The sequence below is a fragment of the Ranitomeya variabilis genome, chromosome 2 (assembly GCF_051348905.1).
Source record: "Ranitomeya variabilis isolate aRanVar5 chromosome 2, aRanVar5.hap1, whole genome shotgun sequence".
NCBI lineage: Eukaryota > Metazoa > Chordata > Amphibia > Anura > Dendrobatidae > Ranitomeya > Ranitomeya variabilis.
The window spans coordinates 847,436,047-847,455,897 of NC_135233.1; the positions used below are offsets into that span (position 1 = coordinate 847,436,047).

At 45.9% G+C, this 19,851-nt stretch overlaps 1 protein-coding gene across 2 annotated transcripts in view; it reads left to right on the forward strand.

The window, feature by feature from the left end:
- The first annotated feature begins 18,904 nt into the window (after positions 1-18,904).
- Positions 18,905-19,851, forward strand: part of LOC143808008 (alkaline phosphatase-like) — a 116,087-nt gene continuing 115,140 nt past the window's right edge. Inside the window, exons 1-2 of one of the 2 annotated variants that reach the window (XM_077290201.1) lie at positions 18,935-19,056; positions 19,593-19,657. In XM_077290201.1, the coding sequence (XP_077146316.1) occupies positions 19,636-19,657 (22 nt within the window). In that variant the 5' untranslated portion in view covers positions 18,935-19,056; positions 19,593-19,635. Of the gene's footprint in view, positions 19,057-19,592; positions 19,658-19,851 lie in introns of both variants that reach the window. The other variant, XM_077290200.1, reaches the window with a different exon arrangement.

Consider the following 19,851-nt stretch of genomic DNA (forward strand, 5'->3'; position numbering starts at 1 on the left):
CGGGGGCAGAACGCTGGACACAGGGGCAGAACGCTGGACACTGGGGCAGAACGCTGGACACTGGGGCAGAACGCTGGACACGGGGGCAGAACGCTGGACACGGGGGCAGAACGCTGGACACTGGGGCAGAACGCTGGACACGGGGGCAGAACGCTGGACACGGGGGCAGAACGCTGGACACTGGGGCAGAAAGCTGGACACTGGGGCAGAAAGCTGGACACTGGGGCAGAAAGCTGGACACTGGGGCAGAAAGCTGGACACTGGGGCAGAAAGCTGGACACTGGGGCAGAAAGCTGGACACTGGGGCAGAAAGCTGGACACTGGGGCAGAAAGCTGGACACAGGGGGCAGAAAGCTGGACACAGGGGCAGAAAGCTGGACACTGGTGCAGAATGCTGGACACTGGTGCAGAATGCTGGACACTGGTGCAGAATGCTGGACACTGGTGCAGAATGCTGGACACGGGCAGAATGCTTGACACAGGGGCAGAATGGAGACACGGGGCAGGATGACAGACATGGCGTCATGACTGGAGACACTGGAGGCAGGATTGGAGACAGATGGGGCAGGATGGATACGATGGAGACAGATGGGGCAGGATGGGAAGATCATATGGGGCAGGATAGATACTCATTAGGGCAGGATGGGAGAATATATGGCTGACGCCAGGAATGAGACACACGGGGGCCAGGATGGCGAATATTATTACCACAGGGGCTAATTAAGGGATATTATTACTGCAGTGATGTATTTATTTTATTTTTTGAGTATACTGTTTTAAATGGAGGGGCGGTCCTATTGCTGTGTAGAGTGACACTATGTCGCCTTCTTCATGTGGTGTAATGTAGAAGTTGGGAAAATTAAGTAATGTGTTCTGCAAGTGGAACTCGAGATAACTGTGTTATTTCCTGCAGAGACGAGTCCTGGCTGGATGAAGTGATGGCGGTCTGTGCGGGATGAAAGATGAAGGACTTCACCTAGAGATGTCACTGGTGAGTCAGTGTGTTACCTATACACTGACACTATACACTGTATACTATATACTGAGGTCCTGTGTATGTCACCGGTGATCACTGTATTACCTATACACAGACGCTGCATACTAAGTACAGATCTCCTGTGTATAATGGCACTTATGGTGATAGTATTGTGGTTTTTTTTATTATTGATCAGTATTGTAGTATTCAGTCACTATGTGGTGGTAATATGTGGTCTGGTCATGATGTTGTGGTATTCGTTCCTTGTATTTGATATTATTCGATCACTGTGGTGGTAATATGTCATCTGGTCATGGTGTGGCGGTGTTTGGCCTTGCAGGCCGCCGCTCTGCACTCTGATTGGCTGTCAGCCCATATGGCTTTGGACCAAGCGTCATTTTTTCCTTTTGGTCCGCTTTAAAGCACTTTATAATTCCCGTTATTGCAATATTAGTGTTTCTTCAAGTGTTTTGCAGGGAAACACAAGTTTTCTAAGTAAACGTGTTGTTGTGAATATTAAAGAGTTATTGTTTTCGTTCAAAGTTTGGAGGGGGGGGGGCGCCGTCCTGCAGTCTCGCACAGGGCGCCTTTTGGGCTAAGTCCGGCCCTGGTTGGAGGCAAGTGATGGAGCATGGTCCTGCATGAAAATCATGTTTTCTTGAATGATACCGACTTCTTCCTATACCACTGCTTGAAGAAGTTGTCTTCCAGAAACTGGCAGTATGTCTGGGAGTTGAGCTTCACTCTATCCTCAACCCGAAAAGGTCCCACAAGTTAATCTTTGATGATACCAGCCCATACCAGTACCCCACCTCCACCTTGCTGGCGTCTGAGTCGGAGTGGAGCTCTCTGCCCTTTACTAATCCAGCCTCTGGCCCATCAAGAGTCACAATCATTTCATCAGTCCATAAAACCTTTGAAAAGTCAGTCTTAAGATATTTCTTGGCCCAGTCTTAACGTTTTATCTTATGTTTCTTGTTCAATGGTAGTCGTTTTTCAGCCTTCCTTACCTTGGCCATGTCCCTGAGTATCACACACCTTGTGATTTTGATACTCCAGTAATGTTGCTCAATTCATGGGCAGTTATTTTGCGCCTTTTTTGCCCAACACGCTTCTTGTGACCCTGTTGGCTATTTGCCATGAAACGCTTGATTGTTAGTTGATCACACTTCAAACGTTTGGCAATTTCAACACTGCTGCATCCCTCTGCAAGACATCTCACAATTTTGGACTTTTCAGAGCCCGTCATATCTCTCTTCTGACCCATTTTGCAAAACGAAAGGAAGTTGCCTAAGGCTATGTGCACACTTTGCGGGGTCCTCTGCGGGTTCTCCCGCAGCAGATTTGATAAATCTGCAGGGCAAAACTGCTGCGGTTATCCCTGCAGATTTATCGCGGTTAGTTTTGCGGTTTCCGCTGCGGGTTTACTCCTATACTATTGATGCTGCATATGCAGCAATATGCAGCATCAATAGTAAGGTTAAAAATAATAAAAAATGGTTATACTCACCCTCTGACGTTGCGATCTCCTCGGCGCTGCACGCGGCGGTCCGGTTCCAAAGATGCTGTGCGAGAAGGACCTTCGTGACGTCACGGTCATGTGACCGCAGCGTCATCACGGTCATGTGACCGCGACATCACCGCAGGTCCTGCTCGCACAGCAACCCTGAGACCGGACAGCCGCGTGCAGTGCTGAGAGGTGAGTAGATCATTATTTTTTATTTTTATTCTTTTTTTTTTTACACTAATATGGTTCCCAGGGCATGGAGGAGAGTCTCCTCTCCTCCACCCTGGGTACCATCTGCACATGATCCGCTTACTTCCCGCATCGTGGGCACAGCCCCATGCGGGAAGTTAGCAGATCAATGCATTCCTATGGGTGCAGAATCGCAGCGATTCTGCACAAAGAAGTGACATGCTGCGGAATGTAAACCGCTGCGTTTCTGCGCGGTTTTTCCCGCAGCATGTGCACAGCGGATTGCGGTTTCCATAGGGTTTACATGTAAATGTAAACGCTATGGAAACTGCTGCGGACCCGCAGCATCAAAATCGCCGCAGATCCGCGGTAAAACCCGCAAAGTGTGAACATGGCCTAATAATTAAGCACACCTTATATCGGGTGTTGATGTCATTAGACAACAGCCCTCCTCATTATAGAGATGCACATCACATGATTTACTTAATTGGTAGTTGGCTCTCAAGCCTGAACAGCTTGGAGTAGGACAACATGTATAAAAAGTATCATGTGATCCAAAAAACAACTTGCCTAATAATTCTGCACGCAGTGTATAATTATAGTAATCCCGGGTGCAAGTGCCCTAGAAAACAGTGCCCACATTTTACTCCCTAGAAATAATAATAATAATAATTTTATTTATATAGCATCAACATATTCCGCAGTGCTTTACAAATAGAGGGGACTTGTACAGACAATAGACGTTGCAGCATAACAGAAATCACAGTTCAAAATAGATACCAAGAGGAGGGCGGGCCCTGCTCGCAAGCTTACAAACTATGAGGAAATGGGGGAGACACGAGAGGTGAATGGTAACAATTGCTTTAGTTATTCGTACCAGCCATAGTGTAAGGCTTGGGTGTTCATGGATGTAAAGCTGCAAGAAGCAGTTAACTGCCTAAATATGTAGCAGTACAGACACAGAGGCTATTAACTATATAAATTGTATGAGAACATGATGCAAGGAACTTTGATTATGGTTAACGTTTTTTTTTTTTTAAATGGGCCATACAGGGACAGTTAGGTTAATGCGTTGAGGCGGTAGGCCAATCTGACCAAATTAGTTTTTAGGGCACGCTTAAAACTGTGGGGATTGGGGATTAATCGTATTAACCTGGGTAGCGCATTCCAAAGAATTGGCGCAGCACATGTAAAGTCTTTGAGATGGGAGTGGGAGGTTCTGATTATTGAGGATGCTAACCTCAGGTCATTAGCAGAACGGAGGGCACGGGTAGGGTGGTAGACTGAGACCAAAGAGGAGATGTAGGGTGGTGCTGAGCCATGGAGTGCTTTGTGGATGAGGGTAATAGTTTTGTACTGGATACTGGAGTGGATGGTTAGCCAGTGTAATGACTGGCACAAGGTAGAGGCATCGGTGTAACGGTTGGTGAGGAATATGATCCTGGCTGCAGCATTCAGGAAGCATTCTAGAAAGTAATATTGCCCTATGTGCCCCTTTAATAGTCACAGTAACCTGAGTTCCCCTATAACAATAAGTGCCCACTTCAAATTGAATAATGTCCCTAGTCTGCCCCCCTGTACAGCTCCACTATACACAGTATGATGCTCTCTTATACATTCTTATACATAACATGATGCCTCCTCACTGTAATGCACCCTCACACAGTATACTGACCCCTTAGTAGCCCCCAAATTGTTTGCTGGCTCCAGCACTGTATGATGGCCCCCTCACTGTAATTCCCACACTGTATGATGGCCCACTAGATGGCCTCTATATAGTACAATGCACCAGATAGTCCTCAATATAGTATAATGCACTCCCCATAGGCAGACTCAATAGCACAATGCGGCACCCATAGGCAGACGCTATAGCACAAGGCAGCACCCCATAGGCAGACTCTGTAGTATAAGACAGCACCCCATAGGCAGACCCTGTAGTATAAGGCAGCACCCCATAGACAGACCCTGTATTATAAGACAGAACCCCATAGGCAGACCCTGTAGTATAAGGCAGCACCCCATAGGCAGACCCTGTAATGTAAGGCAGCACCCCATAGGCAGACCCTGTAATATAAGGCAGCACACCATAGGCAAACCCTGTAGTATAAGGCAGCACCCCATAGGCAGACCCTGTAGTATAAGACAGTATCCCTATAGGCATAACCTGTAAGTATAAGACAGTACCCCCATAGGCAGACCCTGTAGTATAAGGCAGCACCCTCATAGGCAGACCCTGTAGTATAAGGCAGCCCACATAAAAAAACAAATAAATACTCACCTCTCTTCCTCCTTGCTCCAGCGGTGCTCTGCGCTCCCACTCATCTCCTGACAGCGGGCGCCGGGTGGTGACGTCACCGCGCCCACTGTCCGTGTCGGCGTTAGTGACGTCAGACGCTGACAGGGGGGTGATGGGAGAAGGAGCGCTGCGCTCTCCTTCACTCGTCAATGCGGTCAGCTGTATCGGCTAAATGCCGATACAGCGGACCTTGCGGTGATGGGCGGGGACCCACTGCTGACATCGGGCCCCCCACCTGCTCAGGGGCCCCAAAGCGGCCGGGCAGCAGAGCAGGGAGATCGATTCTCCCTGCTCTGCCGCAGGATGTAACTGTATCGGTGAGCAGCAGTAGTGTAGCTCCAGGTGGGCCCTCTCTGAACTCCGGGCCCAGAGCGCTTGCACCTTCTGTCCCCCCGGTACCTGCGCTACTGTTTGGAGGGCTTTGAGATCTATGGGTTGTAGCCAATCCAAAATAGCAGAAACCTCAGCATCCATATACAGATCATCAGATAAAATGATATATCTAAAAAGGCTGGTATGTCAGGTTCAAAGTGACATTCTTCCAGCTTGGCATAAAAATTATTATTTTTTCAGTCTTTTCAAAATAAAAACTGACATGAAGACAGTGTCAGTATAGGTATTTGGAGAAAATTAGGTTGTCATGAATACTAGAACATCATGCTACAGGACACCACAAAAGATCTCATTAAGGCTGCTTTCACACATCAGCTTTTTGCCATCAGTCACAATATGTCGAATGTCGAAAAAAAAACGGATCCGTCGCAGATTGTGAAACACTGATGCGACGGATCTGTTTTTTCGCTGGATCCAACTAGCTGATCCAGCTAATTGAATCCTAAATAAATCGGAGCATACTCAGTTAAAAAAAAGCAGAATCCGTCGCCGAATTCCATCATTTGACGGATCCGGCGCCATAGGCTTCCATTCTAGCAAACGCCTATTAACCAGTTAAATGCCACTGTCAAACTCTGACAGCGGCATTTAAATTGCACTTCCGGGAATCACGCTGGAAATATGCACACCGGTGACCCCTGTCACGTGATCGTGGATCACCGGTGTGTTGGCGTGACAACCTGAGGTGTCCTGAAGACAGTGGTCAGCACTCATAGCAATTGAGTATCTGCTATATACAGCCGATCTAAACATCACTTCTATGAAGCAGAGCCAATCGGGCTATAGTAGCTTCTAGTCTCCTGTGGAGACTATTGAAGCATGCCAAAAGTAAAGAAAAAAATTGTTTCAAAAATATAACTAAAAAAAAAAAATGGAAATGAAGTGTGTTCTCTTCCAAATACATTTTTTGCAGCTCTTGAGCTATGCTAGATTGCAACAATATTGAAACCCTGTCTGCCTGTAAGATGGAAGTGGGATGCCCCAGGGTCCTGGTTGTCACAGTGGCATTGCTTTCCTCATGGGTAGAGTGATATCACGCATGGAAGCGATGAAGGATACCTTTCACCAGGTAATCACATACACACAACACGTTCACACTCCAGGCCAGAAGGGGGAGCTCTAAACCTGGTTTAGGGTGAACTCCCCTATGAATACATTCTGATCTGGAGGGAAAGAGACAGTTAGTGCCAGACGGCAGACTGGAGCATTCTGTCAGAGGACAGAGACGAAGGCAGACGGATGTCAGAAGGTCTGAAGGGGCAGTGTATTCAGATGTACTACAGCTCATGGAGAGAGGAAACTTAGAAGGAAAGAACAACTTGTGGAAAGTGTGCAGGAGAGAAAAGGCACAGGAGAGTGACACCAGGGGAGCAGAGCAGTGATTTGGCTACCTCCCTGGCTAGCGCAGATTCCGGTAGCCGGAAGACCGATGCCGTGCCATACTTTAAGCGGCATAGCAGAAACCGGCAGGACAGCTGAACTTCAAGTTACCTGTCCGCCTTTACACCCAGGAGACACAGTGATATAAACAGGGCCCGGGTCATGATAGAGACCCTGTAAAAAGGCCTGCTTCACCTGTCATACGGGTTTGTGTCCTAACCTATATGGGGGACAGAGAAGAACTGTGAGGACCTTATCAGATGCCATAGGCAGTAAGGGACTACAACACCACTGCACTTTGAGGAAGGCTTTCATCTCCACCTGGTAAAGGGGACTCTGGATTTGCTTCCAAGCTGGCTGGACCCTGCCTGTCCTGTGATCTGGTGCCCTGGACTGCGTTTGCCTGAAGCTACAGTAAACCAGGTAAAGAGACTGCAAACCTGTGTCCTCATTCCTTACTGCACCTCGCACCATCTTCACCTATACACCGGGAGCCCTGGGGATCTACTTCACCTGTGAGAAGTTATACCATTTAGCTGCCATACCATCACCCCAGAGGACCCCTTTAAGCAGCGTCTGTCCCCACTGACCGAATACCACAGGTGGCGTCATGAACATAAACTTTAATCAATATCCTCTTTACATGGGCGCCCAGGACCACGGACCGGGTCGCTGCCGTGACACGTCCCCTTAAGTACTGGACCCGGTACCGAGTATCCCATGGCCCTGGTGGGCATTCCAGAAGCTGAGAGGAACCTGCAGATGTATCAGGTATAATCACACACAGCTCTGCAGTGGGATCAAGAGAGCAGTGAGCGGCCATTACACATCACACTGGCAACTAACCTTCTATTTATATTAACCCCTTTCCAACATCGGGCGTAATAGTACGCTGATGTCAGACTCCCTCCCTTTGAGGTGGGCTCCGGCGGTGAGCCCACCTCTTTCCCGGTACATATTAGCTGTTTTGAACAGCTAGTATGTGCCCGGAATAGCCACGGGTGGAACCCGTTAAATGCCACTATCAAACGTTGACAGCGGCATTTAACTTGCACTTCCTGCCATCAGGTCGGAAACCCACCTACCAGTGACCCACATCACGTGATCGTGGGTCACCGGTTCATTGGCATGACAACCAGAGGTCTCCTGGAGACCTCTAGGATTGTCACTACCGTATTGCTGTACGCGGCACCCAGTGGTCGGCGCTCATAGCAAGTGAGTAATTCTGCTACATAGAGGCGATCTGAGCAGTATATTTAAAAAATATTTAAAAAGTTAGAAAAAATATATACATTCAAATCACCCCCCTTTTCGCCCCATTCAAAATAAAACAATTAAAAAAAATTAAACATACACATATTTGGTATTGCCGTATTCAGAATCGCCTGATCTGTCAATAAAAAGAAGGAATAACCTGATCACTAAACAGCATAGCGAGAAAAAAGTCAAGATGCCAGAATTACGTTTTTTGGGTTGCGACGATATTGCATTAAAATGCAATAATGAGCGATCAAAAGATCGTATGTCCACCAAAATGGTATCATTAAAAACGTCAGCTCAGCACACAAAAATAAGCCCTCACCCAACCCGAGATCACAAAAAATGGAGACACTACGGGTATCGGAAAATGGCATTTTTTGTTTGTTTTTTTAAACAAAGTTTGGAATTTTTTTTCAACACTTAGATAAAAAAGAACCTAGATATGTTTGATGTATGTGAACCTGGAGAATAATGTAATGACCTGGAGAATCATACTGGCAGGTCAGGTTTAGCATTTATTGAACCTAGTAAAAAAGCCAAACAAAAAACAAGTGTGGGATTGCACTTTTTTTGCAATTTCACGGCACTTGGAATTTTTTCCCATTTTCTAGTACACGACATTGTAAAACCAATGGTGTTGTTCAAAAGTACAACTAGTCCTGCAAAAAACAAGCCCTCATTTGGCTATATTGACAGAAAGATAAAAAAGTTATGGCTCTGAGAAGGGGAACAAAAAACTAAAACGCAAAACCGAAAATACCTCCGGGGGTTAAGGGGTTAATCTCTGGAGGTAGAGTTATATTCCAGGCAATATTCTCACCAGAGCCTGAAAAAGGCCATTTACATAAAGTGATAAAAGATGATTTCTCAACAAGGCATTTGATATGAGACATTCAGGCACCATTCTCCTCTGCAGTCAATAACCTGTATGTCCATATTAATAGTTTAGATAGGTCAAATATCGTGACAGATTCCCTTCAAAAAAGGAATCTGCGAAGTCCTGCTTAATGGCTGGAAAATTGGATGCAATGAAGACAGAGCTTAGTTTCAGAGAAGGTTGACCGCGTTATTCTTTTTCTCCGCCACAATATGACTAGACCACATATTACCACCACATAGGGACCGAATACTACAATACTGATCATTAATAAAAAAAAAAAAAAACACAATACTAATTTTGCTATAAGTACCAGTATACACAGGAGCTCTGTACATAGTACACAGTGTACAGGTAAAACAGGGATCACCTGTGACATTACACACAGGATCTCTGTATATCGTGAACAGGTAATACAGTGATCACCAGTGACATTATATCCAGGAGCTCTGTATATAGTGTCAGTGTACAGGTAATACAGGGATCACCAGTGCCATTATACACAGAAGCTCTGTATATAGTGTACTGGTAATACAGGGATCACCAGTGACATTATACACAAGAGCTCTGTAGATAATATACAGTGTATAGTGTAAGTGTACATTTAATATACTGACTTACCAGTGACGTCTCTAGCTGAAGTCCTTCATCTTCGCTTTTATTCATCATTCAGTACAGACCGCCATCACTTCTTTCAGCCAGTACTCACCTCTGCAGGAAGTAACACAGTTATCTAGAGCACCTCTTGCAGAGCACATTACTTGCGCACAGACGTCAGCTGCTGGCCTGTGATTTTCTGGGGGTAATTAACTAGCTGGTGGCAATAGATTATAACTGAGTGTGCGTCCTAGAACGCATGTTCAGTTACTAAACTGGCAGGATCCTCATGCCCCTGGGGCCCTCTACTCATCGGGCCCCATATGCCGGTAAGGGCAGCAATGCCCTGATGGTGGCCCTGCTCAGATGTGACTTTTACAATGTAAGTCTATGGGGGATCAGAACAAGGCTTCATAGACCTACATTGTAAAAGAGACTTCAGGCTCACAGAGAGACCAGTGTGATAGAGAGTCTCAATTGCTGTCACTAAACTTAGAAGTGCACATACTTATACATACATGACATCTGCATGAGCACAGACACAATACACACATTAAAACACACAGTCTGCACACTCCTTATGCAAAAAGGATTAACCAGCTCACCCCAGCTAGGTGTCCCAGGAAGCACGGCTCTGCAAGGAACCACTTGTAGAAATGAAGAGAGGAAATGATTCAGCTTCGAAGCTTGCAAAAATTTATTGGATTAAAAAATAATAATACATTCCATCATGAGTGTAGACACAGCTACGCGCTTCGAACATCCATTGAGTTAACAAAGAAGGAAAAGAGGATGGACCGGACTGGATCAGACACTCTGCCAGCGTGCCTCAGGCAGTCCGGGCCCCTCCTTTTTCGCTTCTGCTCACTGGGCCCCTTGCACCAGTAAAGGTAGTAATGCCCTGATGGCGGCCCTGCAGATATGAACAAGTCCAGAAGGCAGATATGCTTACAGCAAATGAATGGTTAATCAGCAAATGGATAATCACTGACAACTGAGATGAACATGCAAATTTGTTTATAGAGAAGATGCAGTCTGAAGCAGGAGCATTAGACTGTAAATAAGTCCATAGAGCCTATACTTCTAGCAGATGATGGGTCAATCTCAGGTATGAGCCATGAAGAAAATGCAGATTGTAGACACAAACAGGAGCTTCATGAGATTATACTATCTGAGTGAACTGGTGAGATAAACTCAAGGTTGAAAGTGATCTGACTGTTATGAATCCTAGTGGTAGAGGATCTCAGGACTTCCAGCTAAGTCCGCAAACACAAAAACCAGCTCATAGGGAAGTGGCAACTTGGCTGACCGCATATCTGATCCTAGCACAACAACTAGAAGTAGCCGGGGAACGTACCTACGTTGATTCTAGACGTCTCGCACCAGCCGGAGAACTAACTAACCCTTTCAGAGAAAACAAGACCTCACTTGCCTCCAGAGAAAAGACCCCAAAGTTATAATACAAGCCCCCAACAAATAATAACGGTGAGGCAAGAAGAAAAGACAAACGTAAGAATGAACTAGATTTAGCAAAGAGAGGCCCACTAATTAATAGCAGAAAATAGGAAGAGGACTTATGCGGTCAGCAAAAACCCTATAAAAATATCCACGCTGAATATCCAAGAACCCCCGCACCGACTAACGGTGTGGGGGGAGAATCTCAGCCCCCTAGAGCTTCCAGCAAAACAGAAATCACATTTTGAACAAGCTGGAACAAAATAAGAGCAAATGCAAATGAACAAAAATAAGAAAGCAGAACTTAGCTTATCTTGCAAAAACCAGGAGACCAGGAGTCAGGAGAAAACAGACATAGACTGATTACATCGATTCCAGGCACTAGACCAGTGATGGCGAACCTATGACACGCGTGTCAGTGCTGACACGCGTAGTCATTTTCAGTGACACGCCGGCCGCCGGCCGCGGTCCCATAGAAATTGCTTCTTTCCCAGGGTCTGAAGGAGAGGAAACTCTCCTTCAGGCCCTGGGAACCATATTAATGTGTAAAATAAAGAATTAAAATAAAAAATATTGCTATACTCACCTCTCCGACGCAGCCTGGACTTCAGTGAGGGAACCGGCAGCGTTGTTTGCTTAAAAATCGCGCTTTTCCTTCCTTACTTGAAGTCCCGGCTTGTGATTGGTCGCGTGCCGCCCATGTGACCGCGACGCGACCAATCACAGCAAGCCGTGACGTAATTTTAGGTCCTTCAGGATTTTAAAATTACGTTCCGGCGTTGTGATTGGTTGCGTCGCGGTCACATGGGCGACGCGACCAATCACAAGCCGTGACGTCACGGGAGGCAGGAGACGCGCGCATTTTAAAATGCGCGCGTGTCCTGCCTCCCGTGACGTCCCGGCTTGTGATTGGTCGCGTCGCCCATGTGACCGCGACGCAACCAATCACAACGCCGGAATGTAATTTTAAAATCCTGAAGGACCTAAAATTACGTCACGGCTTGCTGTGATTGGTTGCGTCGCGGTCACATGGGCGGCACGCGACCAATCACAAGCCGGGACTTCAAGTAAGGAAGGAAAACCGTGATTTTTAAGCAAACAACGCTGCCGGTTCCCTCGCTGAAGTCCAGGCTGCGTCGGAGAGGTGAGTATAGCAATATTTTTTATTTTAATTCTTTATTTTACACATTAATGTTGTTTCAATACCGATACCCGATACCACAAAAGTATCGGATCTCGGTATCGGAATTCCGATACAGCAAATATCGGCCGATACCCGATACTTGCGGTATCGGAATGCTAAATAATGGCATCCGATCCGATTTTTTATCAGATTGGATGCCATGCAGGAGGTCTGTGGGTCCAAACAACAGAGCTCCGGTGCAGAGCGTCTAGGCCTGGGACTTCCGGTAGGCCAGGCGCAGCTCCCGGAAGTCCCAGGCCTCTGCGTCGGATCTGTGTTGTTTGGGCGACATTGCACTGCTCCCTGCTGCGCCGACCAGAAGTCCCAGGCTGCACCGACCAGAAGTCCCAGGCTGCACTTCTGAGGCCTGAGGAGATAGCTGTCTGGAGGCCCTGTGATAGCTGTCTGGAGGCCCTGTGATAGCTGTCTGGAGGCCCTGTGATAGCTGTCTGGAGGCCCTGTGATAGCTGTCTGGAGGCCCTGTGATTGCTGTCTGGAGGCCCTGTGATTGCTGTCTGGAGGCCCTGTGATTGCTGTCTGGAGGCCCTGTGATTGCTGTCTGGACGCCCTGTGATTGCTGTCTGGAGGCCCTGTGATTGCTGTCTGGAGGCCCTGTGATTGCTGTCTGGAGGCCCTGTGATTGCTGTCTGGAGGCCCTGTGATTGCTGTCTGGAGGCCCTGTGATTGCTGTCTGGAGGCCCTGTGACTACTACAGCAACCATCATCCAGTGAACTGTGGGGTGTCATTGGCCATTACTGAGATAAGTGAGAGGGAGGCATCAGTGATGGCGAACCTGTGGCAGTCCAGCTGTTGCAAAACTACAATTCCCATCATGGCTGGCCATTCAAAGCAAAGGCTTTGGCTGTGAAGACATGATGGGAATTGTAGTTTTGCAACAGCTGGAGTGCCACAGGTTCGCCATCACTGGAAGAATTCCCCCTCCCCCTCACTTATCTTAGTTCACGGCACCCCACACAAGTTAAATAATAGCAAGACCAACAAAAGAAACCAACTGACAGATGAACAAAGAAGTCACTAAGCAGGTAAGTTAATTCTAATTATACATATTTGTTATTTAAACTATACATGTCGCAAAATTATGTTTTTTTATCAAGGTGACACACCACCCAAGTTATGCTCGGTTTTTTGGCGAATTTTGACACACCGAGCTCAAAAGGTTGCCCATCACTGCACTAGACTGAGTATCCAGGAAGTTTAAATAGGAACACCCAAGGCCTAACGAACCAGGTGGGTACCAACCTGGGGAAAGACAATCCAAGTGCCATACCGCTAGTGGCCACAAGAGGGAGCCAAAAAGTATAGTTCACAACAGTACCCCCCCTTTAAGGAGGGGTCACCGAACCCTCACCAAGACCACCAGGGCGATCAGGATGATCAGCGTGAAAGGCACGAACCAAATCGGCCGCATGAACATCAGAGGTGACCACCCAGGAATTATCCTCCTGACCATAGCCCTTCCATTTGACCAGATACTGAAGCCTCCGTCTAGAAAGACGAGAGTCCAAGATCTTCTCCACCACGTACTCCAACTCGCCCTCAACCAACACCGGAGCAGGAGGCTCAACAGCAGGAACCATAGGCACAACGTACCGCCGCAACAAAGACCTATGGAACACATTGTGAATGGCAAACGACACAGGAAGATCCAAACGAAAAGACACCGGATTAATGACTTCCAAAATTTTATAAGGACCAATAAAGCGAGGCTTAAACTTAGGAGAGGAAACCTTCAGAGGGACAAACCGAGAAGACAACCAAACCAAATCCCCAACACGAAGTCGGGGACCCACACCGCGGCGGCGGTTGGCAAAATGCTGAGCCTTCTCCTGTGACAACTTCAAGTTGTCCACCACATGATTCCAAATCCGCTGCAACCTATCCACCACGGAATCCACCCCAGGACAGTCAGAAGGTTCAACATGACCCGAGGAAAAACGCGGATGGAAACCAGAGTTGCAGAAAAATGGCAAAACCAAAGTAGCGGAACTAGCCCGATTATTAAGGGCAAACTCAGCCAATGGCAAGAAGGTCACCCAATCATCCTGATCCGCAGAAACAAAACATGTCAAATAAGCCTCCAGCGTCTGATTAATTAGCTCCGTCTGGCCATTAGTCTGAGGATGAAAGGCAGATGAAAATGACAAATCAATGCCCACCTTAGCACAAAAAGATCGCCAGAATCTGGACACAAACTGGGATCCTCTGTCAGACACGATATTCTCAGGAATGCCGTGCAAACGAACCACATTCTGAAAGAACAAAGGAACCAGATCGGAAGAGGAAGGCAACTTAGGCAAGGGCACCAAATGGACCATCTTGGAAAAACGATCACAGACCACCCAGATGACAGACATTCCTTGAGACACCGGAAGATCTGAAATGAAATCCATGGAAATGTGTGTCCAAGGCCTCTTCGGGACGGGCAAGGGCAAAAGCAACCCGCTGGCACGAGAACAGCAAGGCTTAGCCCGAGCACAGATCCCACAGGACTGCACAAAAGAACGCACATCCCGCGACAGGGAAGGCCACCAAAAGGACCTAGCCACCAAATCTCTGGTACCAAAAATCCCAGGGTGCCCTGCCAACACCGAGGAATGAACCTCAGAAATAACTCTGCTGGTCCATTTATCAGGAACAAACAATCTATCAGGTGGGCAAGGGTCAGGTCTACCAGCCTGAAATCTCTGCAACACACGTCGCAAATCAGGAGAAATGGCCGACAAGATTACTCCCTCTTTAAGAATACCAGCGGCTCTGAGACGCCAGGAGAGTCAGGCACAAAGCTCCTAGAAAGAGCATCAGCCTTCACATTCTTTGTACCAGGCAGGTACGAGACCACAAAGTCAAAACGGGAGAAAAACAATGACCAACGAGCCTGTCTAGGATTCAGGCGCTTAGCAGACTCGAGATACATCAGATTTTTGTGATCAGTCAAGACCACCACACGATGCTTAGCTCCCTCGAGCCAATGACGCCACTCCTCAAATGCCCACTTCATGGCCAACAACTCCCGATTACCAACATCATAGTTCCGCTCAGCAGGTGAAAATTTCCTAGAGAAAAAAGCACATGGTCTCATCCCAGAGCAACCAGAGCCTTTCTGCGACAAAACAGCTCCGGCACCGATCTCAGAAGCATCCACTTCCACCTGAAAGGGAAGTGAGACATCAGGCTGGCACAAAACAGGCGCCGAAGTAAACCGGCGCTTCAGCTCCCGAAAAGCCTCCACGGCTGCAGGAGCCCAATTAGCAACATCAGAACCTTTCTTGGTCATATCCGTCAGAGGTTTAACAACGCTAGAAAAATTAGCAATAAAACGACGGTAGAAATTAGCAAAACCCAAGAACTTCTGAAGACTCTTAACAGACGTGGGTTGAGTCCAATCATGAATAGATCGGACCTTGACTGGGTCCATCTCCACAGTAGAAGGGGAGAAAATAAAACCCAAAAAGGAAACCTTCTGCACCCCAAAGAGACACTTTGAGCCCTTCACAAACAAAGCATTATCGCGCAAAACCTGAAACACCATCCTGACCTGCTTTACATGAGAATCCCAATCATCAGAAAAAAACAGAATATCATCCAGATAAACAATCATAAATTTATCTAGATACTTCCGGAAGATGTCATGCATAAAGGACTGAAACACTGAAGGAGCATTAGAGAGCCCAAAAGGCATCACCAAGTACTCAAAATGACCTTCGGGCGTATTGAACGCAGTTTTCCATTCATCTCCCTGCTTAATGCGCACAAGGTTGTACGCACCACGAAGATCTATCTTGGTGAACCAACTGGCACCTTTAATCCGAGCAAACAAGTCCGACAATAGTGGCAAAGGATACTGAAATTTGACAGTGATATTATTCAGAAGCCGATAGTCAATACAAGGTCTCAAAGACCCATCTTTCTTGGCCACAAAAAAGAACCCCGCACCAAGAGGGGAAGAAGATGGACGAATATGTCCCTTCTCCAAAGACTCCTTTATATAAGAACGCATTGTGGCATGCTCAGGTATAGACAGATTAAATAATCGTCCCTTAGGAAATTTACTACCAGGAATCAAATCTATAGCGCAGTCACAGTCCCTATGAGGAGGAAGGGCACTGGACCTGGACTCACTGAATACATCCTGATAGTCCAATAAATACTCCGGAACTTCAGAAGGAGTAGAAGAAGCAATAGACACCGGCGGGGAATCGCAATGAATTCCCTGACAACCCCAACTTGACACAGACATAGCCCTCCAATCCAAAACTGGATTATGGGTCTGCAACCATGGCAGACCCAAAACGACCAAATCATGCATTTTATGCAGAACAAGAAAACGAATCACCTCCCGATGTTCAGGAGTCATGCACATGGTCACTTGTGTCCAATACTGCGGTTTATTCTCCGCCAATGGCGTAGCATCAATTCCTCTAAGAGGAATAGGATTTTTTAAAGGCTCCAGGACAAAACCACAGCGCTTGGCAAACGACAAGTCCATAAGACTCAGGGCAGCACCAGAATCCACAAATGCCATAACAGGGTAGGAAGACAATGAGCAAATTAAAGTCACAGACAAAATAAACTTAGGCTGCAAATTACCAATGGCGACAGGACTAACAACCTTTGTTAGACGTTTAGAGCATGCTGAGATAACATGTGTAGAATCACCACAGTAAATACACAACCCATTCTGACGTCTATGATTTTGTCGTTCGGTTCTAGTCCGAATTCTATCACATTGCATTGAGTCAGGTGTCCGTTCAGACAACACTGCCAGAGGATTAGCAGATTTGCGCTCCCGCAAACGCCGATCAATCTGAATGGCAAGAGTCATAGAATCATTCAGACTTGTAGGGATGGGAAAACCCACCATAACATTCTTAATGGCCTCAGAAAGGCCATTTCTGAAATTTGCGGCCAGAGCACACTCATTCCATTGAGTAAGCACGGACCACTTCCGAAATTTTTGGCAATACACTTCAGCTTCATCCTGGCCCTGAGATATAGCCAGCAACGCTTTTTCTGCCTGAATTTCAAGATTAGGCTCCTCATAAAGCAATCTGAGCGCCAGAAAAAACGCATCAATATTTGCCAATGCAGGATCTCCTGGCGCCAATGAAAAAGCCCAATCCTGAGGGTCGCCACGCAAGAAGGATATAACAATTTTAACTTGTTGAGCTGAGTCTCCAGACGAACGAGGTCTCAAAGATAGAAACAATTTACAATTATTCCTAAAATTCCTAAATTTAAATCGATCTCCAGAGAACAGCTCAGGAATAGGTATCTTAGGCTCTGACATAGGACTACAAGTAACAAAATCCTGAATGCCCTGCACTCGTGCAGCAAGCTGATCCACACTAGTAATCAGAGTCTGAACATTCATGTCTGCAGCAGAGCTTCAAGCCACTCAGAGAAAAAGGGGAAGAAGAAAAAAAACCAAAAAAAAAAAACTCAGAACTTCTTTTCTTTTAATCCCGCTTCTGCAATGACTTAAATATTCACTTTTTAGGCCTGGAATACTGTTATGAATCCTAGTGGTAGAGGATCTCAGGACTTCCAGCTAAGTCCGCAAACACAAAAACCAGCTCATAGGGAAGTGGCAACTTGGCTGACCGCATATCTGATCCTAGCACAACAACTAGAAGTAGCCGGGGAACGTACCTACGTTGATTCTAGACGTCTCGCACCAGCCGGAGAACTAACTAACCCTTTCAGAGAAAACAAGACCTCACTTGCCTCCAGAGAAAAGACCCCAAAATTATAATACAAGCCCCCAACAAATAATAACGGTGAGGCAAGAAGAAAAGACAAACGTAAGAATGAACTAGATTTAGCAAAGAGAGGCCCACTAATTAATAGCAGAAAATAGGAAGAGGACTTATGCGGTCAGCAAAAACCCTATAAAAATATCCACGCTGAATATCCAAGAACCCCCGCACCGACTAACGGTGTGGGGGGAGAATCTCAGCCCCCTAGAGCTTCCAGCAAAAACAGAAATCACATTTTGAACAAGCTGGAACAAAATAAGAGCAAATGCAAATGAACAAAAATAAGAAAGCAGAACTTAGCTTATCTTGCAAAAACCAGGAGACCAGGAGTCAGGAGAAAACAGACATAGACTGATTACATCGATTCCAGGCACTAGACTGAGTATCCAGGAAGTTTAAATAGGAACACCCAAGGCCTAACGAACCAGGTGGGTACCAACCTGGGGAAAGACAATCCAAGTGCCATACCGCTAGTGGCCACAAGAGGGAGCCAAAAAGTATAGTTCACAATATCTGACACAAGGTTTACCAAATTTTCAGACACACATTGGTGTCCGAGTCAGCAATAAAAGGCCTTGGGTGATGATGTCAAAGGAATGTACCCTGAAACTTGTAAAACAGCAATGAGCGATAGCCATAATGGAAGGGAGCAGAACCTAGCTCTGGAGCCAAGACAGGTATGTAGCACTATTATAAACCCAGTGATACATTGCCTTTAAGTATATTGTTCTGCATTACAATAACAAGTTTTTAGCATGCTGCGCTGCTCCTGTGTTGAGAATTTTTTTTTAATAACTGATGTTGTTTTTGCTACTATAAAGTACACTCCTGAGGTCATCACCTAGAATATATTGAAGTTATCATATGAGTCTATTACGTGTTTGTGGGTTTGAGTATAATACTGTGAACCCGGCTTGGGAGGAGTTAGAGAAAAAGACATCTACACACTCATGTAGATAAATGTATATATTACTGTCCAAAGGTTAAACTGACTGTCTCTGTAATAATGGCTATAGTCATACATATCAATATAATATCAGTTTAGAGTAGACCACAGAGCCATTAAGTAAAACAATGATGGGAACCCTTGCAGTCATCTACACTCTTTGGGTCCTGGGATCTTTTAGTGTTCAGTTCTGCAATGGAGCAGCTGTCGCTTCCATTGGTAAGAGAATCTTTTTTTGTTGTTTAATGTCACAGACTAAATCAATAGATTTAACTAATCTTTATTCCCACTCTACCCTATGTTGTACATATGTTACGTTACAATTTTCAAATGTATCTTACCAAATATTGAAATAATTTATTAAAGTACTGTTTAATTGGCTATTACAAAACCACCACTCCTCATGATACAATACTCTCAATACTCTCTTAAATCTTAACTACTTGTTATTCATCTGACTACTAATCCATCAGAATTCAGAAATCATATCAAGTAGTAAAACAAATCAATAACATTATTACTAGTAAGAAGTTATATTATACTGTTCACATACATGAGTCAGTAAGGCCACACACGAGTTATCTCTCCTTACTACCCCATACACATGGGCAATTCGAACGATCGAGTGTTCATGTGTTTTCAATGGGAAGAGAGGAAAAAGAGAAAATAGCAAAAAGGAAAGGTAACTGGTAGCAGCTTATCTCCACTCAAACAAAAGAATTGGGCACTGAAATTCCATCGTTCTGTCCTTTTAGATCATCTTTCTGGAGAGAATGAGGAGCCCTCTTTGCATATCAGATGGATCGTCCCCCTGAAATAAGTAAATTCTGGCAACTTTCATCTAATGTCTACAGAGTGCTTTAACTTATGTGTTCAGGCTGGTGCTACTATAAGGGAAAAGTACGCTGGCAAACCTCATATTGATCGCTTAGCTTGACAGTTTAACATCACTACATATGGGACCTGTGCCTTAAAACAATATTGTATGCTTGAAGGTATATACTAGATTACATG